This window comes from Manacus vitellinus, unplaced genomic scaffold (genome assembly GCF_001715985.3).
Source record: "Manacus vitellinus isolate BGI_N305 unplaced genomic scaffold, ASM171598v3 scaffold_4_pilon, whole genome shotgun sequence".
NCBI classification, from domain to species: Eukaryota; Metazoa; Chordata; class Aves; order Passeriformes; family Pipridae; genus Manacus; species Manacus vitellinus.
Window position 1 is genome coordinate 10,227,257 of NW_021940604.1, and position 24,994 is coordinate 10,252,250.

A 24,994-nucleotide genomic window follows, 5' to 3' on the forward strand; every position below is an offset into this window, starting at 1 on the left:
TTGAAGCCCTCCTGCTTCTGAGTCACAACAACATGCAGAGGTACCTCACACAGTGTGGCTTCTTTCTGCCCTTTTGGACTGGAATTTTGTCCCCTATATCATAACACAGCTTCTTTACAAACAGTTGAAGTAGAATAATAATGATCTGAATACTAATGGTACAGGAATCCACCACATAAGGTAGTGTGAGCAGTGAGAATGTCCAGCTCTGCTGGACACTCAGTACAGTTATGCTGCTAACACTGTTAACTTATCTGTACTATTGCAAGAGGATCATATCATGGGAGAGATTAGCACAATAAAGTGGAATGCAAAGAACCAAGGAGAGGAGTAAAGAGGAATAGGCAGAATTTTTCAGGGAAAGCAAACAAACAAACAAACCAAAAGCCCACACGAAACCCCATGAACCCTGAAAAGCAGCAGGGAAGAAAAGGATGTACACAAAAAATAAAATAATGATCATAAAGTATAGAAAGGGCAAAAGATAAATTTGAGAATGAAAAAATGTAAGTTTGTTGTGGCAGACATTTCAGTCCATTGTAAATATGGCATAAGCTGTTTTCCGCAGATGGGATAGAAAGTCCATTGTGACCACCAGGATACACAAGTTGGGTTACTTAGGATTTTGAACTTAAAATTTGTAGAATCCCCTGTGATTGTCCTTCAGACAACAGTTTTAAGCATTAATAATCCTGCATTTAATTGTAAGAAGTGTAGTTGGGTCTTGTTCCGTGAGACAACCTCATGTGAATGAGAACATTTCTTATGTTCTAATAAGTTCTGTTACAGTAGTTCCTGTCTGGTACCCAGGTTCTACCACACAAAAGCTAGAAATTTACAATAATAAATGAATATATCTGTTGGCTGTGGGCATGTAAAGGAGGATATAATTGCCATGTTAGCATGGGTTTTTACTGCTCTTCTGATAATCTTTTGCCTGCTTCCTTTTAAGGAGAAAATTTCCTTTTAAAATTATTTCAGGGATGCCACTGGGATAACTTTGCAAGTGTTTACAAGTTGTAGTTCCCCAGTACAAGGTGCAGACCAGAGAAACATCATCATGTTTGTTTGACAGTTTAGTTCAGGAGGAAGAGGCTTCACTTCTTTGCAGAGTCAGTCAATATTTGAATTTGTGATGAAGTCTCTTAGTATTGAAACAGGTTATGCGTGATAAAGGTATTCAAAAGTGAAGTAGTCTGTATTCACAGCAAAGAATACAAGAAAAGAATACGAAGTGGAGACGAGTGAAAGAAAAGGATACAGTCAAAGTGGCGAGCAGCACTTCAAATGGAATGTCTTTTCTCAAAGCCAAAGGAGGTGGTGGTTGGAACCAAAGACAGAGACATCAGGAAAAACATTTTACATGTGAGGTTAGAGGACAGGCTTTGTGCTGCAGATGGAGGCCCCAGCTGCTAAAACTTAGTCATTGGTTGCATTCAAGAATCTAGAGGTGTGCAAGTACGGCATTTGGAGCTTAGAGGAATGTTGCTGATTCTCCTGAGACTGTGTTGCAAGTGAATATAGCTCATTTCTTACAGTTAATAGCACTGGCCTTTAACTGGTCTGGCTCAGCTGCCTGCTGGAGGAGCCAGGAGGTCAGCAGGTAGCGATTGCCAACGAAGTTGTTCAGGCTTTTGCAGGCAAATCTCACACAACTTTACTAACACCAATGAAGTTTTAAAGGTCTTTTGGGTGTTACCTTTTCTGAAAGCAGGGTAGGTGTGCGTTAAACAAGCTACTTGTTATGCTGTCAACTTCAGCGCCTGCAGCAAGAAATGAGCCCCAAGCAGCACAAAGCTGTGCTCCCTTCAAAGAGATGGCCCTGCCTTGGCCCATGTTAGTAAATTAAAAAGAGCTGAGATGTAGGAACTCTGTCATTTATACTGTTTAACAATTACAAAGGCTCTCTGATATGTTTCTGATCCAGGCTGTAATTGCAGCCTCTCATTTTCTTACCTTCTGTCCCCAAGGCTACTAAGAGCATGGCTCTAAAGGGCTCTCACGATTTAGTGTGATCAAATTACTTGCCTTTTTATATTTGAACATCCCAGACTTTTCTGAGTTCCCAGCTACATCTTGGAGGTTAGCTGAGGTCCAGCCTGTTCTGTGGGGTTGGACTGAATACCTGTTTTGGTAATGAGAGAATAGTGCTCTATTGCTCTAGTGCTAAACTGTGCCAGCTCACCTCAGGGGTAGAGAACAGGCCCTGGCACTCTTTAAATTACTGATGTACTAATTTAAAATTTAAGTTACATTTGAATTCAAGGTGAAAGCCCTAAAGCAGTTTTAGAAAGACCTGTGTAGTTTTTAGTTGATAACAGAGCAGAGAGGTCAGCAGATGTGAATTCAGGACAGAAAGCAGCTGAATTTATGTTTGTATACATGACAAGGAATGGGGGGGGGATCAGGGAGAAAACCTCTCTTTGGAAGTTGTTAATGAGGTGAGGAAACTCCTGTCACATCCCAGTGGGTGGTTAGATATGTAGATTTAAAGCCGTCTCCTAACTGTTCCTTATGACTTACTTTACATGCATATTCCTAGGATCAGAATCTGATTCCATTGACAGTTCAAAGTCTTCCCTATCCATGCTTGTTTGCATTACCAGATGTGGTTAACATGGGAATGCTTCCTCCAGATAGCTTATGTGTTGGTAATGGTCCCTAGTGCCTAGAGAGAAGGTGCGGTTGAGGCACTCTGTACCTGAGCTAGAGAATGCCAGGCAAACTTACAGAAATGTGAACTAATCTTTTACTTGAGAAAAACCTGTAACATCATCTCTGCCAAGTGGACAAAGCTGGCCCTGAATAAAGAATTGAAATGAAGGCACTATTGAGATTTGAACACAAGCCATAGTTCACCAATAGTAGCAAAATTCATTAAGATGCTGTGCTCTGATCCCATGAGTTGCCTCAGGTTGAAGCAGCTGCAAAATTGATGATAGCTGGTGCCCTACCCTAGTCCAGATCACCAAGTCACCCCAAGTGACTGGCCTGTTACCAAAAAGTCTAGCTCTGCTCTTTCGATGTAGATTCTCAGACAGAAGAAAATACAATTTCACAATGTTTCATTTCTGCTCTCCAGATAGAATTGGGCAAACTTAGGAAATGTGATGGTAGGGACTTGCTGAGTCAGTACAACTCCTGTTGAGCACTTGTCAACATTTGTTCTGACAGAAAAGTTGACTTACCTTTTCAACTGCAGCTGCTTTCACATATCCTGCAAAAGCAAACTTCCCTTAAGGTATATGAACCTCTAGCACCTAGAAATGGCTTCATTCTCTGGATCATTTATAAAACTCCATAAGCTTGAAAATATTTTGAAAATACTTTCTGTTCCTTTCAAGAGAGTAACGTCTTGGCTACTGGGTCTGTACATACTAGTTTTTCCCCCCCCTCTGTTTCAGCAGCCAGCCCGTCCCTACCTCCTGCTTCACCAGCTCTTGCTCCACCCCCAGCACCCCCCAAGACCTCTGCAGGTACAACTGACCCTGAAGAAGCAACCAGGCTGCTGACTGAGAAGAGGCGCCTTGCCCGTGAGCAGCGGGAACGGGAGGAGCAAGAAAGGAGAGAGAGAGAAGAGCTTGAAAGGTAATTCTAGACCTCTCCAGTGGAGAAGATACATGTTTAGCAGCTTCCTGTATATATTCTGCTGTTATATTGTTTCCTCAGAGTTTAACAAAGCTGTACTTATTTGTTCCAGCTAGAGAACTCTGTACAGCTGTTTCCAACTTTGTGATTGGTGCAATGTCTCTTACTTTAAATTGTAAGGTCTGTACCACAGGTAGTGTTTTAGGTGTCCAACCATTGTGACTTAAACCTCTCTGTTTTCTCAGTTAAAGACACCCCCGCGCCAGTTTTGGAGGGTAATTGTTGCATCTCACTTTCTACTAGCAAATGAGTAGCCCATCTGGATACTTACAACTGTGGCTACAGCACAAGTTGAGTGCTTTTTTAGAGGGATGCCATGCCTCTGGAATTTGTTGGACTTCTTGAACAACTTTGCTAATAGGAACAAGGCTGAGCAGTTAAAATAGGCTGGCTTGCCAATAGACTCACAATACTGACCCTCTCAAAAAGAGTTTTAAAGAAAAAAGCTGCTGTGGCATAAGAGTAACGTGGTGAATAAATACTAAGACTGAAAGATCAAAAATAAAAATTAAAGAATAATCAGCTTTCACAGTGAAAGGAGTTTCCAGTGTCTGTGCAGCGCCTTCATAAACGAATTTGAAAGGACTTGAGGCCAGTGAGATAATGCTGTTGTGAGTTAATATTGTGAATCTTCAGTGAGATAAGGCAGTTGTGAAGAGGTTCTGACATACCTTCTATTGCTGAGATACAAAATGGAAGCTGAATTGCTGTACTGGTAAGAATAAAGGAATGTGTATAGGAAATAATCCTAACTTAACTCCTGTGTTGGTGACCTGTGGGCAAATTATTCTGAGGGAAGAGATCTTGTTTGGACTTCAGTGTATGAAAATATCAGGTGAGTCATGGTCAACAAAGTAAATGAACTGTTACAAGGTACTAGAAAATGAGAATAAAATGAAAATGTCATCCTGAACTAGTCAATATTGATCTACATTTTGAATGTGAGTTTTATATTTTTTTGAGGTAGTAAAATCAGTAAAACTAGGAAAATAAGTGCAGACAGACATCAAGGAAGGTCACAAGTGCAAAACAGCTCCCATATGAAAATCTACCGAACAGGTGAGGATTCTTCAGCTGGGAAGACCATCTACCCTCTACTTCTGAGCGGGGATACGATAGGCTAAAAAGTCTTAAATAATTAGAGTAACATCAAAAGTGAAGAGGAAAAGTTACTCCCATAATGCAAGGATGAAAAACCATTAGGTTGTATTAGGACATAACCAAAAATCAGAAGAATCAGATATTTCTTTTAAATTAAGGAAGCATTGCCATGAGATAAGATGGATGCCAAAAATACGTACTGTTTAAAAATATGATTATATGAAATTGCAAAAAGAAGTGTTATGCAAAATGTATTAGTCAGTGATACTATTTCTGACTCAGAATGTATGCGAGTCATAGATTGGCACACATGTGCTGGGGAAGTATTGGTATTGCCTTGCAGAGTTTTTTATTTTCCATAGGGTTTCATGTTTGGCCTCTACAGGAAGGAGAACAGACAACTTAGGAATGAGACAGCAGTGCATCCTATATCCAGTTGTTCTGTAGGGTTGGATTATGAATCTGGTGGTTTGGGTTTCCCCCCTCCTTTTATTACTTTTTTTTTCTTATGCTTATTTAATGATTGCAGGCAAAAGAAGGAGGAGCTGTCACAGAGGATAGCTGAAGAAAGAGCTCGCCGAGAAGAGGAAGAAGCTCGCAGACAAGAAGCAGAAAAAAAAAGGAAGGATGCAGAGGAGGAGCGGGAAAGGGAAGAACGGCTGCGCCGCCAGGCAGAAGAGAGAGAACAGAAGGAGAAAGAAGAGATGGAGCGCATTCAGAAACAGGTATGCTCCCCTCTTGGAATTTCTATGCCAGTCTGATTGGCATAGAATTGGATGAAGCAGCACTTCTTACACACCACCTAGATTAGAGCAATATCTAAAATTTAAATGCCATCTATAAAGTGAATAGTGTCCAGGCAGCGTTCGTTCCATAGCGTAGTTCAAAGAGTAAAGATATTTCTACGTGACAAAAACATGTGTTAGGGAGTTGAGTTTTGGTTTGTTTTTTTCTGCTCCCTCTTAGATTGTATTTAGAACAAATCCTTTCCTATTCCTGATTCATTATGAAAAAAAATCAAGAGAGTTGTATTGGGGAATTTTGATGAATGGTCTTACACCAGAGAATTCTTTGTCCTAGCACTTACAGAAAGTCTAGATGCAAAGAGTTCACTGTGTTGGAGACATAGTACGGCTGAGTTCTAATCCTTTGCCAAATATTGCTTTTGTGTGGGGCTAGTGGGAAGAGGTAGGTTTTGATAACTTCAATAAAACCAAGCAGAACCTTTACCTGGTGCAGTCCTCCTGAAATCAGAGCAGCTACTCAAAAGACGTAAAAAAGAGTAAATAAACTAAAAATAAGGTTTTTTGGGTGCTTTCATTTTTGAATGGGCATAATGTTGGTTTCCTGACTTTAGGAGAGGCTGCGTTAAGCATTCTAGATAGGATTCTTCTCTTCTTGCATGTGCTCTTACTTCTTGTGTGTGCTTTGTTGCTCCAACATCTAGCACTTAAATTTGCCTCATAGACACAAGATTTTCTCCTGGTATATAAATGTATGCTTCCGATAATAAATGTTTAAATGATTGTGTTAGTGAATATGGCTTAGAAACTGCATTCTTCTCTTTCAGAAGATGTGTGCTACTTTCTTTGAAATATTAACCTGGGGTTTAGCTCAGTTTAGCACTCAGAGATAGTGCATGGCCAAGGCTTTTTTGGATATTATAGCTGTAACAAATGATCCGTTGTAGTAGTTCTGTCATACAACACTGTCACTGTCAGGGAGCAAAGTATTCCAGACAAGTTTTGCATTTCATTAAAAAACAGAAATGGAAAGTTTTTGCTTGTCCTTGGTCTTGTTAAAGAATTACTCTGTTGGCCAAACAAAACATTCTACTACTTTTGTTTTACTCTCAAAACCCACTCAAAACATGTCTCTTTAATGCTTTCCTGGCTGCTGTTTTAATGCTGAAGGCTAGGAAATTTATTCCTTATTTGTCATCTGGTGTGCTATAGAACAGGCACAGAACCAAATATGATGTCTGTTGTTTAGTTACATTCCCTCGATGTTATGCAAAACATGGAGATTGATCAAGAAATGTGCAATTCAGTCTGAAAAGATTTTTGGTGGCTTGTAAACCCCAAAAGTGTCTTTTCAGGGTCTTGTAGATATGCATAGTTAAGCAGACAGTGTAAGACTGTCCTTAAATAGTAAATTATTCTTTCTTTTTCTTTTACCATCAACGTAGAAAGAAGAGGAAGCTCGCCTACGGGAAGAGGCAGAGCGGATTCGATTAGAACGTGAAAAGCATTTCCAAAGAGAAGAGCAAGAGCGCTTGGAAAGGAAGAAGGTAACTCAGTACATGCAGAGAAACTGTAATTGGTTTTACCTTAGCAGTCTGCTTCCATCTCAGTAATAGAAAGTTATCCATGATATAAACATGCTCTCAGAAAGGCTGCAGTCCTCATTGGCTTGATGTGACAGTGAAGGGATTATTGCCAGCAGTAATAAATAATTCAGCTTTTTGCAATAAACAGATACAGCTGATAAATGACAAGCAGTTATGTTTTGGGAGAGATATATTCAAATAATGCGAGCAAACCTTATTTTACCCCTTTACGTTTCATTGTAGAGGCTTGAAGAGATCATGAAGAGAACTCGGCGTGTAGAAGCTGTAGATAAGGTCAGTGCTGCTACTTAACGTGTAAATATTGAATATGTTTCATGCCTTTTCCCTAGTGCCATTTTTAACTTACAAAACTGTGCTTCCTTTGTAGAAACCCAATGACCAGCAAAATGGACATATATCAAAGACAAATATTACTGGAGAAGCAGGTATTGTGCTTAACTCTGCCTTGAGCACAACAGGTGAATAAATGCCTACTAAGCACAATGACTTGAGATACAGTTCTGAAACTTGACACACTAATTGCAGTAAAGAAAACCATGAGAGTTGTATAACTGAAATCTTAGTAGACATTATTTATTTAGCCTTTCTGTATGGGTAGTTAGCCATTACTAAATGACTCCAGTGTTTTAGCAACTTCGTCACATTGGTGTTTAACAAGAGGAAGTGGCTTAATGAGTTTAATTATTTATAAAGTGAAAAGAAACAAATTATTTTGTGATTTGATCGCAAAAGAAACGGATTCTACAGTTACTTTTTTAATATTATTTCAGATGTGGTTGTTGCAGATTTACTCCATTTTCTTAAAAGATTATTTCATCAAAACAAACTGTTAATTATTCTAAACATCTCTCTGTGACTTCTTTCTTTCATACTCGCTGCCTTATTCCTTTGGTCTTTATTTCTTTTTTTGGACAAAATTGAACTACTAGAAACACTTAGTCTCTTTGTCATACCCGCGCTCTTAATCTTTTCTTCTCTTCCATTCCCTCTATCTTTTTATTTCATTTTAGGTAAACTTCTATATGAGACTTTAATACTTAAAATAAAGGAAGAAAAATAAAACATAGCTTATATCCAGCAATCACCAAGTGTTAATTAGCACTATTGAAAGATACTGAAGTCAAGCTATGAAATAGTTTACCCTATTGTAGCATAACATATTAAATGACTTTTATCTTTTTCTCCTTTGCATTTGAGCTGAGTAACAGGGAAGGCAGCAGTGCTGGCTGATGGATGACTTTTGTGTTGATGTTTAAAGTGAACACTATAGTTAGCACTGTCAGGAAACATTTTGATGCAGATGACGTGTTTAGAAGTTTTTTGTTTGCATAATATCTTGGTGAAAAAAGTTTGTGAGCAACTGATACAGAACACATCTGGGATGCCATCTTTGTCTGCGGGCACTGTTGAATTACGGTTTAAATAATTCCTATAAATGGCTCTATAAGCTTTGGCTAGTGCTTTGCCTCTAGAGATAGAAGAAAAGCAGTCAGTTTCCTAAGGCAGAGGAGACTTTGGATCTTGATTTCCCCAGCCCAAGGGAAGGCTTGGAATCCTTGAATGACTGAATAAAAACAAAACTGCCCTCGCCCTCAGGGCTGCTCTGCTGTTTGGCTTTGCGTTATCTAGATATGACAGTGAGTTAAGCATATGGATTAATGGACATATTCTGACCACCTGAGTTTCCACATTGTACTCTAACAGACCTCTGTTTGGGTAATGGAGATAAATGTGTCCAAGCCTGTGAATACTGAATTGTCTTTGCAATTACTGTAACAGATGCTTGCATGGTGCAGTTGCTTCCTTTTACTGACCTATATGTGGATTAGTGTGACTGTAAAAACAATACAGAAGGCTGTAGTTGTACTTTAAAAGAAAACCGAAAGGCAGGCCAGTAACATCTATCACATGATCTCAGCATGAGGGACAATGATAGGCTAATTTTATGTTGCTCTCTGCAATGTTTTATAGTAGTGATTTGGTACTTGTTGAAAGAAGTATCCTTCCCAATGAAGATTTTTTCCCTCTTGATTTCCTTCTGGGTTACTGGAACCAAGAAATACCAGTGTATGGAATTGGTGATGTCCCAGTGTTCTCCTATTCCATTCTCTATTGCTACTTAGAAGGCACTAGCATAGTATTCTATCAGATACCAGCCTATTTTGACAACTGACTACTTGTCTTCTATCTGGCTTATGTGTTGAAATTATTCATATCATTGTAAAATGTTTATTCTTGTTTGCAAAGCTACAGCTTTGAAATCTGTGACATTTACTTTGGACCTGAAACGGGGCTTGTGTGCCCAAAAACTCAACAAAGGAGATGGGAGGGGAGAGAGGGAGGGAGGGAGGGGTGTGGGAACCTTATTTTTTAAAATTGTAGTTTGCCTTGGCTGTGCTGGCTTTTGTAGAAAATTTTTTACCCTAATCTGCAGGTAGATGCTTTTGCTTGTATTTAGGAGAACATGTTTTCTCTCTCCAGTCACAGCCAGTCCTGCATCTCCCTTGGAACCTGCAGCAGGACCTCAGCTTCCGCATGCAACAGAATCTCCGCACAATGGGACACCCAGCACCTGCACACATGTGATTGTTTCACACCAACCCCCCGTAAATGTGGACAGGTAAGAACAACTGACTAGTGTCGGAGGTGGGGGTGTTTAGAAGATGAGAGTTACTAGAGTAATAAATAATATTCAGTTTCATGTGTTCATTAACTAAGTAAGAGTTCAATCTACCTTGTTTCCTGTTTATTATTTTTTCCTGTGTTCAGAAAAGAACTTTATAATCTTTCCCTTAGTAGTAACCCATTTTAGCCAACTGATAGGGAAGAATTCTAAAAAAAATACAGCATGTTCTTTGCAGAGTGTGGAACAATATGTGTTTGCCAGCAATTATTACATCGATTAAAACTCAATGGAAAGGGCAAATTTTTTCTGTTCCTTTTCATGAATTAAACTTCATAAAACCCACTCTGGATTTGCTGATTTTTTTATTAGAATAATGAACACTGTGCCTTGAGCCTGGATGTTTTGATTTCTGAACTGCTTGAAGTATCAGCAAGTTCTGTTGTAGTCATGTCCCTCGTGGGAGATATGGAACTAGTCACTTTGGTTATGCATTTGAAAAAAAAAACCTTTGTTCTCTATAAGGACAATTTGGGGAGGCAGATATTTAACACTGGGATCTCTCTGTAGCCATGAAGCAAGTCACTCAGACTTTGAGAAATTGTTGAAATGCTTGAAACCTCAGTGTTGAACCAAGTGACATCTGTTAAATAAGCATGAGCTGTCAGTTCATGTCATTACTAAAATTACTAATTTTAGTAATGCAGAAAGCCAAATAATCCCATAGCCCTTTCATGTTTTATGCAGGATATGCATAATATATGTAGAAAAACTTGAATGTGGGAAGCCATCATGCAGTCTGTAATGGACAGTATGCTTCAGGGTGTGATTGGCACTAATTGAAGGAGGAATTTGCCCTCTCTCGATCCCTCCATATGCCTGGGGGATCTTAGCCTGCTGTCATGCTGACAAGGATGCTCCTGCTGAGAGAAGTTCTGTCAGTGACACTGAGCACTGAGATGCATTGAATGAGCTGCACAGAGCTGCCTCATAATTGTCTTGGGCAGTTCTTAAATGTTAATCACTCCAAGCCTTACATGTACATTGATGTTTGAAATACAAAATGTGCCACACTAATGAGTGCTGTCCTGTAGCATTAAAATCTGTGTGGAAGCAACCTCAGAATGCCCACAGTAAAGAATGAGTAAATGAGATTGAAGAACAAAAGTAGGAAGTGCGTGTAAGACTGTGGAAGGGAAAACTGGCGTGCCAGGTTGGGATGTGGAGGGACTCTCTGCTTCAGAGGTACATCCACAGTGACTGGGAATGCAAAGACTGAAGCACTTGGTAGTGTCCCATAGATTTTATCACATGGTAAAAGCCACAGGTGCCAACACCACTGCTGTGTCTTGTGTACTGTGGTTTTCTGGCATCCAGATATACCTGACATGGTAGCACACACACAAGAGCAGTGGGTGGAGATTGTCTCTTGTTGTGAGCACCTCACTCCAGCCCCAGGCAAGATTTGACTTTGGCCTGAAAAAGACTTCATCGTGTTTTAACGACACGATAGATGAGATTTCTAACCAGAACTTAAAAAGGTGTTAGCTGGGGGACTTTTGGCATGCACTTGTATGGGCAAGAGAAGGAAGCGAAGGAGAAGGTCTTTCTAAGGTGGCATCTTGTTTGAACAGGGCTGGCAGCTGTAGTTGAGGTCAGAATATCTGTAGTTGGTTCACTCCCCAGACAATGTAGATGCTCTGTCCCTTGAACTGGTAGTGCTGAAGAAGGATGACTTGGAAAGCTACTAGAGGTTTATGTGAAGATAAGGAACGTTACTCTGGAGCATAATAGGAAGTTGCCTGACTGTGTACTGAGCCTTCATCTATCTTCCCCCCCCTCATGTCATCCATCCTGTTTCAGCTCTGTGGCTGGGATTCAGTTGGAAATAACATGTTTGCTTCTGTGGTCAGCAGTGCAAAGCAACTGAGGAAAACTTAAAAAAATCTCACTGAGGGAAGACAATGGATTTCAATATTTCCTTATTTTCTGTGGCTACTTTTGATCAGCAATACAGATCTTGTTTTGCTGGAACATCATTAGCTTTCCAGGGCAATTGATCTTCATAAACCCTAATGAAAGTGCTGTGATCTGCAGCCTTATTTACTGTTTATCTGTTGTCAACGATTATTAGTTTTACTGATAGATATTTATTGCAGATGGTAGATTGGTGCAATCATCTATCCCAGCTAATAGTTTGTCCAAATTTTTATTGGTATTCCAACTCTTGTGTTTTAAACAAATAAACGTTAATCGATTTTTGGTAGGTTTAAAGTTTTTTCACTTAGTATTGTGAAAGAAGAAAACAAATATATTTGCTTGTGAATTGAGCTGTTTTACTATGCTAGCACTCAAGGTTTTCAAACAGATCTTACATAAATTCTGGGTTCATAAACACAGTTTCTTTTTCAATAGTCTTCTGAGTTATAATGAGTGTCTGAACATGAACATGATTTTTGTGGTATAGTAGCTTTGAGTGGTGCTGCAAGGGTTCTGATTTTGCTGCCTATGCTTGCTCTGAGTGTCTTCTCCACAAGTAAATTTGGTTAAACAATTTAATGGTGGAATGCTAATGAAGAATAGTGAATATTATTGGGAAAGGGGGGCAAGTAGTGACCTTAAATCTAACCTGTAAGTGTGTGGTGAGAAGGCTCACAATTGAACTTAAATGAAGGCATTTGAGTGGGATAACCCTACAGCTGCCTAATCCATAGCCCACTTGCAGAATTTTGCTTGTACTCCATTTTCTAATTCTTTGCCCAAGTTAGATTTTGTCTGCTACTTCTTAGAAAGTTATTTCAGTACAGTGATTTATGTTGACAGTATTTTCCTTATGATACTTATTCTGTAATGCCTTTTTTTCTGTGCCATGTTCTATAAACACTTGCAATGCAATGCAGAACGCCTCAGTGAGTGTAGTTCACCTATGCACTTCATCTGTGTCTCCATCCTGTATGCAGGGTGCTGGCTCTGGGTAGGTTAGATAACCAGTTTTTAGAAATTTACACTTGGTCTGGGTGATTGCCTTAATGTCTTGTCCTGGAGAAGAAAGCTCCTCATTGCTGGCTGGTTTCAGTGCTGTTGTCTCTGTGGATGAAAAATAAGCACCATTTATTTAAGTCATCCAAAAACTATGGGGTCCATTTTGCTGTTAATGTCTATCTGTGACTTCTCTGCAAAAATCCTGTCAGTAAAGACTGACATTGTCTTTCAGATCAGAAGTGGCAGCTGTGGAAATACTTTTCAAAGCCTGCAAATTACTATTTTATTTTTTCCTATTCGTTGTTGATTTCTGATGAATTATGGGAGACAGATATACTGAATTCTTGCCTTCTTTCTTTCTTTCTTATTCTCTTCAAATTCTTTAATTACAGGCTATGTCTACACAGAACTTTGACTAAAATTATCTACATCAGATGTAACTTTGAGTAATATTTAATTTTTTTGGATGTTCCAGTTCCTTTAATTAAACTAGCTGCTCTTTTCTCAACATCCTCCAGTCTATCTTGTTAATACTGATGTGTTCAGGTCAAAGTGTGAAGCTGCAGAGATGTTTTTCAGCTTCCTTGGAGATGTCCTTCAGAGGCTTGCAAGACTGTTATGTTTGGAAATGCACTCTGAGCAAGTATGCTACAAGCACACTTATGGAATATGTTAGAATACCAGAATTATCCAGTTCTTTCTGCAATACTGTATGTCTGAAAAGGATATCTCTGGTGTTGCATTGGACAACTAAGATATCAGTAAGAATGTAACATAAGATGGTAAGAACAGCTGTAGCAGGTCAAAAATGCTTTTTTTTTGGGGGGGGGAGGGTATTCTTTTCTTTAATGGCCTGTAGCATAGTGTAGAGGGAAAATAAAGGTAATTACCAGGAGATCCTCTGGTCAATGAAGGGTTACTAAGCATTGTGGTCCAAATACAACCATAGGCTCAAGTAGTCCCTAAGCTGCTAATTAACAGAAGCTGGAGGGTATACCAGTTCCCTAGGAATTTATCTAATCTCCTTTTGAGCTTGTGGCCTCTAAGATGTCCAGTGGAAATTAATTCCACTATTCCATTTTCCCTTTGTTTCATCTAAATGTGCTTCTCTAATTTGGTGGAGCAAGCAACACAGAATCTAGATGATTTTATAGCATAAAATTTGGAAGATTTATAGTCTTGATTTCCTCTTCTGTACCCACTTTGTGATTGTAGAATCTCCTCTGTCTCAAAGGGCATTGTTCAAGTCTGAATGAGTCCTGGTCTAACTCAATGTGTAATACTGGCAGTGCAATGACAAATAAATATGAAGAACTATTTATCCATTGTCAGCTGATCAATTGGGTAGAAAAATTAGATTTGCAGAAGCAAAAGGCTTCTTCATTCCACTAATACTTGTTGAACTACTGTGTTTTTTAATTTATATGGATGAGAAGTTGCTCTCTTCACACCTCTTTCTTACCCCATTCATCAAACTTGGCATGTTATCCTAGCTGTGGTATGGTTATTGGCAGTAAATGGGAGTAACATATAGTAAATATGCCTTATAACTACACAGTACAGAGCAGGGTTTAACAGTCCTAAAGCATGTCACAGATTCTGCTCCTCATCTTACAGATGTGGGTCTCTGGCACCAAAGAGTGGTGTGACTTATGACCTCTCTCAGGCAGCCATTAGGGTTTCTGTATCTGCTCTCAAACTCGGTGCAGTGAAACATATTTTTCACTTTGAAATTTGCTCAGCATATCCACAGATGAAAAAAGGGGAGTGCCTTTCTGAAAAAGAACCAGTGATGGTTTGAAAATCTGGGAAGGGCTTGATATGAACACAAGCATGTGGTTCTCACAGGAAATCTGGGCTCTGGATAAAGCAATGCCATTTTCAAAAGACCAGTAATCATTTTCTGTCTCTTGGGAAGTACTGTAAAACAATTCTTTAATTGTTTGTGCAGACTTGGACACCCAAAGACATGAAAATATACTATATGCCAATTACAAGCAGGTGTTTTTTTTCAGACTAGTAAATGTCCTGTCAGAAGAAAATTAGCCTGTGAAACCAAACCACCTGCTGAGAAATGGCCTGAGGAAATTTATAGTCTAGTTTCAATCTAGGAAAATTGCATCTGAGCCTTTGTGGATGAGACAGTTCCAAACAGCCTGAAGAGTTGTGATGTGGTTTGAATAGGGAATAGGTACCCAGGATTGTCAGGATCTAACTGATGGGGGCCTTAAGAAGCACTTGTGAAAGATAACAAGATTTTTGAGTGTCATTGGAGTACTTGCTCTTTCTCGAGGAGCTTATGGTCCCATTACTGTCATCCTGTTCACTAGAGGAGCACCTTAGTATCTCCCCTCGGGCAAGATAGCACATGCTATCTCCAGAGTCAGAAGGATTTGACAACGCAGCACCTAATATAAGGTTTGGGAGGGGAGGAGCAAGATGTGAGACATGAGCATGTATTGTCTCAGGAGAGTATGTATAATTGCAGAGTGTGTGCTTGTGCTGCTCTTGACTAGGGGAGATGTACAAGATCTTACTCATAAGGCATCTCTGTCAACTGGGAGATGGAAACCGAAAGTGCAGATTGACAATGAGGGGTGCTGAGAGAGGGTTCTTTTGGCTTGGGCATGATCACTGAGAGGAGTGTGGAGCTGGTTGGTGCCTTGAAAATAAGCCCTAAGGACTTGTAAGGGAGGAGGGACTGAAAAGAGCACTACATTGGTAATGGAGTCTTTGGATAAGTGGCACACAGAAGACACTGTTCCCTAACTGGTGGCAGGAGGTGATCCAAGAAGTAATAAAAATTACAGTGATCTTATCTAAGGGCAATTACATTGATTTGCAATAAGAGGAAGGGTACTAAAAAGGTTATGAAATCTGAAAAAATATGTTAGAGGCTGTAAATTGCTTTAAGTGGGTAGCTCCAGATAGCAGTGGTGGTGCTGCAGGGGATTCCTTACTGCTTCCCACTGCAGGCACTTCTCAGACATACAGCGCACTGTAGCTGGGTGTCATGTAGCCAAATGTAACTACTACCCTGTGTGAGGGAAGGCATACCTAGTACTTAACTGCAAAAACAGTTTATCTACTGTGGTAGAAGCAGAGTTTTGTTTTTACTGGCAAAAAGAACGCTCAGGATTGATGCAGACTTTTCTTCCATTTGTAATATTGCTTTGAGGAGGACTAAATTTCTGTTCTAGATGAAGTGTGTGAGGAAATAACTATGTTTTTCTTTCAGCAATCTCAATCCAGAGAAAAACACAAATGACAATGGAATGTCTATGCAGAATGATAACTTTGAAGAGATCATAAACCTGCCTATTGGTTCTAAACCATCCCGGCTGGATGCCATGAACAATGATGGAAGCAATAGTCCGGAAATTCCTTTGAATCCAATTCTAGCCTTTGAAGATAAGGGGACTCTTTTGCCTCAGGTAGATAGTGTTCAAACACATCAAACAGCAGGTAGGTTTGCTGTGGTTCATGAACATTTGTAATGTGTTGTAATTGACAGAGGTCCTAGAGCTCTCAGTTAATATCAGTTGATTAATTTAAGCATTTTTAAACCCCACATCATTTGGGGAAAGGAGCGTATCTCTTCTTTGTAAAGCTGTGCATGCCAAGAACATGTAGATGCAGTGCAAGTTATGATGAGGCTTTATCTTTTCTTGAATGAGGGCCTCTCAGTTATGTTTTACTTTCTTCCACTTGTGGTTGCTTGGAAAGGTTTGCCCTGTGCTGCCAAACAGAAGTGGTAAGTGACAGCTGCTGTTCCAAGCAGTCAGCAATCAGGTTCCAGTTTTGTAAGTGCAGTACCTGGCACGCACATGCAGAAGGGGACCTGGTACCTAATCACTTTGTAAAATTCTGAATGTACTTTCCTCATCAAGTTCTTGCACGCATTAATACTGAGGGATGGTTTGCAGGACACTAGTTTTCTCAATGACACCACAACTTTTCAAGAATGTTAGTAAACAAATACTAATTTAGCAAATTAAATTGGATACTCCTTTATTTTTCTGTGGCCAGAAAATGTAAGGAAAATCATTAATTGCATAAGCACGTAACATTTTGAAGTAAGCATTGCCACTCTGACCTGTCATTTTTGTTACTTTCTGTTGTAGAAGTGATCTGATTGTTTCTTCTGAAGAACCAAAGGTGATATGAGCATCTCTGCAGTCAGTGGAGTTTTTTCCATGCTATGAAGGAGTGTTTTATTTTTTCTCTCCAGTTTTTTAAAGATTTCTTGAATATCTTTTTTGGAAGGACTTTAGTAAAACCAGCAGAAGAAATGAGGGGAATAGACTTGGATCACCTTTCTAATAGCTTTCATCACTAGAAAAATCATGCTTCACGTGCGTTACTTAATATGGCTATTTCCAACGAGCTTTTTTTGTTAGTAAATGGATATTTCTGCATTCCTTAAGACACCAGACACTGGAATCTGAAAGTAATGGGCTGATTTGGGTGGTGGGACTGATTCTTTTTTGCTTTTTTAAAAAAGGTGAGTGTTGGTTTAAAAGGCATAATTATAAAATTGGCAAAGAATCTTTTACACTTTGTGGTTCTAATACTTGAAAAATAAATGCCTCGTTGCTCTACAAGTAGAGCTAATGGGGTGTTTTATTTAAACCTGTTGGTTTAAATGTTATTGCAGAGAACTCTAATTATGGAGGCAAACTATAGGCTTCTGTATCAGGTTCTTTTAAATGAAATCCCTACAGGGACATTCTGTAAATTGAGACGTCACTATGATCTTCTTGCATTTTCTCTAAAAACACAAAACAAGACAGATTTTAAAATGTGAAAATTTGAAAGCGTTATTTTTTCATGGACAAGAGGAAAACCTATTGTTCTTCTAGATTATGTATTTATGAATTTTGCTCAGTACAGAAATAAATCATTTAATTGAATAAATTAGACAAATGTGGTAAAAAGATACTGCAAACTTGATTTTTTTTTTGGTTACGTCCATGTTCACAAACCTATAAAAGATGTGTATGCATATGCACACAAACGTGTGCACACACACACAAGGAAATACCTTATTCTGAGTCCTGTAAGTTGCTGCTGTTCCCAATGATGGAAGACTTTTCCTTTGCCTTATCAAACTACTGAAGACTGTGTGAAACCTGAAATATTTGATTTTGGATGATGCAGGTTTGGGATTTTTTGGTTTTGCTCGTTTCAGAGCAAATGGAAAATGGTCATTTTGCTTTTTATGCAGTGTGTGGTTTTTATAAGGCAGTGCAGTTTGAGTGATAAGAGGAGCAATGCAAGTTGCTTTCTCTTTAGTTTGATGCTGATTTCTGCTGTCATTGTTCCATCCCTCACTTTTGGTTGTGTTGTGCAGAACTGTAAAATTTTGCACGTTTTTGTGCTTTCCTAAACAATGCTGTTGCAGGCAGAGCTCACTCTAGGCATTTGAGTTTGAAGCATCAAGGAGGGCTTGAGGCATTGCTCTCTGAAGTCAGTGAGAAGATCCTTGGCAAGGGAAATGGAGGTTCACGGGGTTTCAGCTCATGCTAAGAGAGAATGTATCATTAAGATTCCTGTACTTGCCTTTAGTGAGCACTGAGCGAGGCCTCTAGGAAGCTGTGCAGGAAGTCTATGCTAGCAGAAGAAATCCTCTGAGACAAAAGCTGAAGAATTTTTGAAGAAACTTCTGCTGCTACCAAGTGTTCATCTTATAGAGGAGATGGGATAAAAGCAATGGAAATAAAATGAAAGAGACTTCATCTGCCAGAATCTATATGGAAGGGAAAAAAACAGCCATTCAGTCAGAATGCTTTCAATAGTAACTTGTGACACAGTAAAATGAATTGGGTTCCTTTCTTGCTTTCTTTAGTTTTCCATGTACATAGCCACAATATTTTGAAGTGTCCAAAATATGTAGTTTTTCTTTAAAACTATATATAGCATGTAAGTACCAAATAAAACTTGTTTGAAATATTTATTTCTACTTATATTTTCATTTTCTTGCACAGCTGAAGCAGGAGTCAATCTCTGGTGGAAAACTCTTCTCACTACTCCTGGTCTGCTTAAAACTTGCAGGTTTCATCTCATTTTTTAAATAGAAAATCAGTACAAAGTCACTTGCAGCTACAAACTGAACAAAAAATAGCCAGTAAGATTTGGCTTCAGTTTTAAGTCTGGGGATTCATTTAGGCTCAGGTTTAAATTATGTTGATCTTGAGCTATTTTGGCTTGGGTCTATATTTTGCTGATCTGTTTTTTGTGAGACTTCAGAACACTTGCTTCACTGTTTGCAGCACAGATTAAGGCCCTGCTTCATTTCTAATCTGTACTTTGCTTTTTTTGGTTTGATTTTTTTTTTTAACAATTTATCACTACATTCAGTCCAGGTTTGCTTCAAATGAGAGAGAATTTCCTCTGTTTCAAGGGCCTGACAACAAAACAAAGACTGAGAAATTGCAAGTAGAATCACGTGTATCAGTTTAAAAAAAAAAAAAAAGATTGAATTTTGAATTTTTAAGTCTTTTGGTTAATTCTTTTTCTTTAAATGAAGGGGAAAATAGTTTCTCTTCTGTTGAGTGTTGTTCTTGACAATAAAATATAGTATCGAGTGAAGGCCAGCTCCTTTCCCTTCTATTGCCACTGATTTTGTTGTCTACTATCAGAGGCAAAACTGAACTACTCAGTGAGGTAGAACTAGCAATTGTAGAAGTTGCAGACAGCTGTACTGAAGGTACAGAGTAGTAACCTTTCACAGCAGTGAGCTATGTGCTTTGGAAAGACTCAGCTCCTTGCTCACATCTTAACAGCACAACATAAATGAGTGTAGTTCAGTACATCACGACTGGTGGGTTGTTCACCATTAGCTTTGCTTGTTTCACATCTTTTATCTCCTCACTCCTGATAAAGAATGCTTTGTTATTTTTTTTCTTGCTAAGACTTTGAAATAATGTTTGCAATTAAATACCCAAGAATACAGATACAGGACAGATTCTGATATAATTACTTAATATTGCACTAATTTTCTTTTTGGAAACTCATCTAAAGTCACCCACAGAGGTGGTCTGAAGTTTTGAGATTTTGGGATTTTGTTCCTAGCTGTGTCATTCAGTTAGTCCTCTGTTTCATTGAGTCCACCTGGCCAAAGTTGAGCACATGGCTTTTCATATGAGATTTCAAAACAAAATTTCTGTCACACATGAATATTGAAAATGCCATATTGCTTTATCTGAGGTTTCTGTCTGCCCTGTACTTTAGCAGGCCCTCTTACTGCACTGCAGAGAGGATTTTGAGTGTGGAGTTTGTTTTGTTTGGTTTTAGGTGGGTTTGTTTGTTTGTTTGTTTGTTTCCCAGTGAGTACTGTTGGAAAAAAACTTGCAGATATTAAAAGGTATCATTATCAAAAATGTTTCCCCAAAGCACCAAAATTAAGCTTAAAGATTTGGGCCACATTAAAATGCAACATTGAGCTCTTAATTGACAAAATGATTTTTTTAAACTGTTTTTTTTACTCTCACTTTTATTCCATGTTTGTAGCCAATAGCAGCTCTAAAGCTCTACATGCACATAAGAGTTATAACATGATCAGGAGTACCTCAAAAGACAGTGTGATGCTCTTGGCTGGGGTAGAGTTAGTTTTCTTCACAGTAGCTAGAGGGGGGCTGTGTTTTGGATTTGTGCTGAACGTAGTGTTGATAACAATGTGTTTTAGTTACTGCTGAGCAGCACTTGCCCAGAGTCAGCCTATCACACCACCCCACCAGCAAGGAGGCTGAGGGTGTGCAAAAAGTTGGGAGTGGACACAGCTGGGACAGCTGATCCTAGCTGACCAAAGGGACATTCCAAACCATACAGTGTCATGCTGAGCATATAAAGGGAGGGGAAGGAGGAGGAAAGGGAGGGTATTCGGAGTTATGGTGTGTGTCTTCCCAAGTAACCATTACACATGAGGGAGCAGAGCTTTGCTTGTGTGCGTGGCTTTTGCTTTCCCTGTCGAACTGTCTTTATGTCAACCCACAAGTCTTCTCACTTTTAGGGGGAGTGAACAAGTGGCTGCATGGGGCTGAGCTGCCAGCTGGGGTTACACCACGACAGTCAGGAAACTTCTGAAATGTTTTCACAAGAAACTGCTACCTAGCAGCAGATGCTTGCTATAACAGTGGTTCCAGAATTTCAGTATTCCAGCTAGTTCAACGTGAAGCTTCAGGAGGATTTTTGTATTCAAAAACCAGTGTATTGATCAAATATGGAATTGGATTACTAATAGATTATTATTTTTATCGTTATTATTTTTATTATTATTAGATTACTATTCTCTCACAAATTAAAACCTATATTAAAAAAGCAGTGCCCCATAATTTCAAAGCTCTGTGCTACGTTTTTTTTCCTGAAAAATACTGTTTTGATTGGCTAAGTATTTGTGAGAGAGCTTCTTCTCTGGAGGAGAAGGAGGGAGGTTGTCCCATATTCTGTATACATGTAAGAAAATTAGTTGAATTTAAACATATTACTAGGTTTTTTGTTCTTTACCTCTTTTTAAAATGAAGTTATCAGCATCCAAGTACAAGAACAATTCCTAATTTTACCAAATATTTTTACTTTTTCCCTGTTGCAAGTACCTTTGGAAATAATTTAACATTTGCAGAACACAGATCTCTGTATTCAAACACGTCACCCAAATAATTCATGGTTGCTACTGTATTGTATACATGCTCTGTGCAACTTTTTACTTGCCTTAAATGTGCCTTTGCTCCTCTGCTGGAGAGTACTGTCTATAGTTTGGACAAGGATCGGCCGGAAGGCTTGCCCCATTCTTGTCTCTTACAAATTTCTTGCGATTTCTGAACTGTCCCTCATCACTTACTTTCTGTAGTAACCTGTTAGTAGTTTTCTACTTTTATACTGTGGGTTAATTCAGTTATTTTCCAAAGACCCTGGAGTGTGCTCTGAAATAAGGGGCATGGAACAGAAACAAAATAAAGATGAATGCAGAGTAACCCACATACTTGAGATGCCTCTTCAGAGGAATTGGCCTGTTATATGAAGAAAACCTCATGAATACAGTGCTTTTTTTTTTGAAGGGGGGTGGTGGTGAGGAAACCAAAAACAAATCATGGAGGATTAACCAAGCATAACGGGTGTTTTTCACACCCCATTTGGAAAGGACCATAGTCTTGTCCTCAAGCACACTTAAGCAGCCAACCAAAATGTTCAAGGAATTGGTTTTTGACGTGCTCCAGTTCTTGTTATCAGAACCTCTCTTCTGTATGATGAAACTGCAAGTAGCAGGAAAACTTTTAACTACAGGAATTGATGAAAATAGTTGTTTTCTCTGAAAGTTCAGACTCTTGAATGTGATAAGTTTTCATAAGCCATTTGGCTTAACTGTCTTCATGGCAAATAGCTGCCTTAAGGAGCTCTTGAGTTTCTTCTGTTTGTTGACGGACTTGCTCAAGGAGTTTGGCCATTTGGCTTTTTCTGAATGCTAATGAAAATTCTGGATCTGTAAAGGAATAACAGAGAAGACAGAACAATATTCTTCTACCACAGAAGGCAGATACAAATTCAGTTTTGATCCCTACAACTATTCAAGATTGCTGCTAAGTTCTCCTGATCCAGATGTCTAAATGCAGCTTTATACAGCAGCTGCATATCAAGTCACAGCAAGGTCTTGACTCTGGCTCTACATGTATAAAGATATATGCTATATATTATATATATTTATTACCACATTAAAACTCTCATAAGTACTCAACTTTTACCCAAAACCAAAAAGACTAAAACCGGAAAAATATTAAGGAATGGACTTTAGAGTATGAAAAAGATGTGAGACTTCACACTTTAATAGCAGCTAATTTGCTTATTTGCTTGCTTTATCAAAATAAACTGCTTTCAGATTTAAAGAATTTTTAGGTTGCATCTCTTGCCAAATACATTGGATAAAAGCATCTGTACCCGAAGTCCTATTTCCCTGCTGATCAGAAAGGCTTTAGTTTTAAAGTGCACAAATAAACAAACAAAACCTTCCCACTTTTATCATAAGATACTCTTAGTTACTTCAGAACAGGTGTGGTAACAGCTACCCTTGAGATTATTCTGTTTGCTTAAGTGAGCAGAGCTAGTCCCCAGGGGACTTTGCCCGGCACTGTCAGTGGTTGGACTCCATGATCTTAGAGGTCTTTTCCAAGCTTAATGATTTTGACTTCTGTTCCAAAGCAGTGCCTGCTTGCCACTGATAGGTGCAGGCAGGCTCTGAGAGCACCCGGGGGGCTCAGCCTAGCAGGAAGGACTTACCTTCTCGTAGTCTGCAGAATGTGGAGATGCCCAGCTGCTGAAACCGGATCTCTCGGTGGGTAAGAAAATTCTTGAGATACGCTTGAATCTCTCCAATGTGATGCTTCCATAAAAGCATCATTTTTTCTGCATAAATGGGAGGACCACTGGAGATCAATACAAACCTTTAAAACACTTTGAAAACTGATTTTTGTAACATTTGTAAGATCATTAATGACTCATCTACCTTCAGCTACAGCCAGCATTACTGCAAAGACTGGCAAGGGACTTCCCTGTACTACAGCTTCTGGCAATATCGCTGATACTTCAGGTAAATAAAATGCTGAATGGGCTGCTGTGCTAGGAATCTGGTCCTTGTGCAAGGTGCCTGCTGATTTATGGACTGATAAGCCTGTCATACTAACCTGAAGTGATTATGCTGTTGGACTCTGTTCACTGCCTGAGAGTCTGCTCTGTTGCAAACCCTCAGTGGCAGAAATGAAACAGATTTGCATTTTCCCTTACTGGAGACTCATTATGGATTTCAGTCTTTGCACATCTAAGGTCTAAAATCTAACCATGCCTTTCTAGAGAGCATGGCAAGAATTATCTGAACACCTTTTTCTTGCAAGTCTAAAGGCTCTCAGCTGCATGGCACATGTATATTAAGCATAATTAAGTTTGTTTGCTACAGGTAATGCTCTTTTTATTCTCTCTCACTGAAACTGAAAAAATTTTGACTCCATTCTTAAAAGCCATTTCACTGCTCCTGCTAACCTAGTCTAGAATTACAACAGCAGGATTTGGTTCGGTAAGAGCTTTCCTTTTGCTAGTCAGACAGCAGAGTTTATCTAGAATTTTGGAATGTAACCTCTGCTTCTATCTGTAGGGAATGCCATCACATTGTATATACTGAGAAGGAAGGTCAATCAGAAGGATGTAACAATGACTTGTCTGAAACATGTTCTCATCTTTCCCATGGTAAGGAATATCTTAACTGTCTCCAACCTTCCTACTTAAGTTGTTTTTAAGGACCTCAGAATTGCCTACAGACTAGCCCTGCAGAATGGCAGTGCTTGAAGAAGGCAATGAAAATGTGATTCACACCTTTGTGGTCCACTTTCATCCCTGGGCTTTCTCATGCATTCAAGCACTATTCTATTTCAAGGGTGACAGTAGGCACTTTTATGCTAATACATTTGTAGAGACCAGATGGAGGATGCTATAGGAACATTAAAGGTTGTTGGGTGCCTGACAGTTATCTCCTTTTGGAAAAGGTGCCTGACAGTTATCTCCAGACAGCTGCAAGACTCCTTCAAAGCAGAGTTAATCCCATGTGACAGTTACCGTGACCTATCATGTGCTGGATGATGGAGGCAGCTTGAAAGGATGACTCAGTGTGTTCCAGTTGGCCAGCCAGTCTCACCAAGCACTTTGTCAAATGTTCATCCATCCATTGGACCATGTGTAGTGTGGCTCCTTCTAGAAGACAGAAAGATAAGAGAGTAGTCTGTAAACAGAAAGTCCAGTGTTGAAGAAATGAAGTAGAGAGTTCTGCCAGAAACCATACAGCCTAAATAGGGAATTCTTCATGCAGCTGGAGAAGCAAAATATGTGCTGAGCTTGGTTAGTAAGTATGTTTAGGTTGTAAAAAAGGGTCATGGCCTGAGGTTATGCTCTCAGTAAGATAGGGCCATGGGTTTAATTCATATTTTATTGGTTTTATGTTCTGAAACAATGAACCACTTTATGTACAATCCACTTGTAGCCTAGTAGGTTCAGTCTATCCAGCAGCTGCTGGGCACCTCTTGCAAAATTGAGTGTGACATGTTGCCAGTTACATGGCCGTTACACCAGATACAAGAGATGACTTGTTTGACAGACAATATTCAGTGCCAGGGCATGTTGGGAAAATTTACACTGATCCTTTCTGCCATAAGGAGTGCTGTACCTTTCACAACTGTTAATTTGGGATCTTTTATAAAATCCATGTGCAAAAAATTTCAAGAGAAAATGCTACTTCGTATTTTAGTCTTTTCCCC

At 39.2% G+C, this 24,994-nt stretch overlaps 2 protein-coding genes across 7 annotated transcripts in view; one reads left to right on the top strand and one right to left on the bottom strand.

Annotated features, from left to right (window-relative positions):
* MAP7 (microtubule associated protein 7) overlaps nucleotides 1-18,660 on the top strand; it is a 116,998-nt gene extending 98,338 nt beyond the window's left edge. For 3 of the 6 annotated variants that reach the window (XM_029962762.1, XM_018078196.2, XM_018078198.2), the window contains 8 exons: nucleotides 3,405-3,588; nucleotides 5,279-5,474; nucleotides 6,938-7,039; nucleotides 7,322-7,372; nucleotides 7,467-7,557; nucleotides 9,587-9,719; nucleotides 15,943-16,169; nucleotides 16,829-18,660. In XM_029962762.1, the coding sequence (XP_029818622.1) occupies nucleotides 3,405-3,588; nucleotides 5,279-5,474; nucleotides 6,938-7,039; nucleotides 7,322-7,372; nucleotides 7,467-7,557; nucleotides 9,587-9,719; nucleotides 15,943-16,169; nucleotides 16,829-16,839 (995 nt within the window). In that variant the 3' untranslated portion in view covers nucleotides 16,840-18,660. Of the gene's footprint in view, nucleotides 1-3,404; nucleotides 3,589-5,278; nucleotides 5,475-6,937; nucleotides 7,040-7,321; nucleotides 7,373-7,466; nucleotides 7,558-9,580; nucleotides 9,720-15,942; nucleotides 16,170-16,828 lie in introns of all 6 variants that reach the window. The other 3 variants (XM_018078197.2, XM_018078195.2, XM_029962763.1) reach the window with 3 other exon arrangements.
* Nucleotides 18,661-20,659: 1,999 nt separating this feature from the next.
* LOC103757663 (vacuolar protein 8) overlaps nucleotides 20,660-24,994 on the bottom strand; it is a 33,389-nt gene continuing 29,054 nt past the window's right edge. Inside the window, exons 14-16 of the mRNA XM_008923823.3 lie at nucleotides 24,300-24,434; nucleotides 22,974-23,099; nucleotides 20,660-22,182 (exon numbers count right to left, since the gene is read on the bottom strand). Coding sequence (XP_008922071.1) covers nucleotides 22,061-22,182; nucleotides 22,974-23,099; nucleotides 24,300-24,434 — 383 coding nt within the window. The 3' untranslated portion in view covers nucleotides 20,660-22,060. The remainder of the gene's footprint in view (nucleotides 22,183-22,973; nucleotides 23,100-24,299; nucleotides 24,435-24,994) is intronic.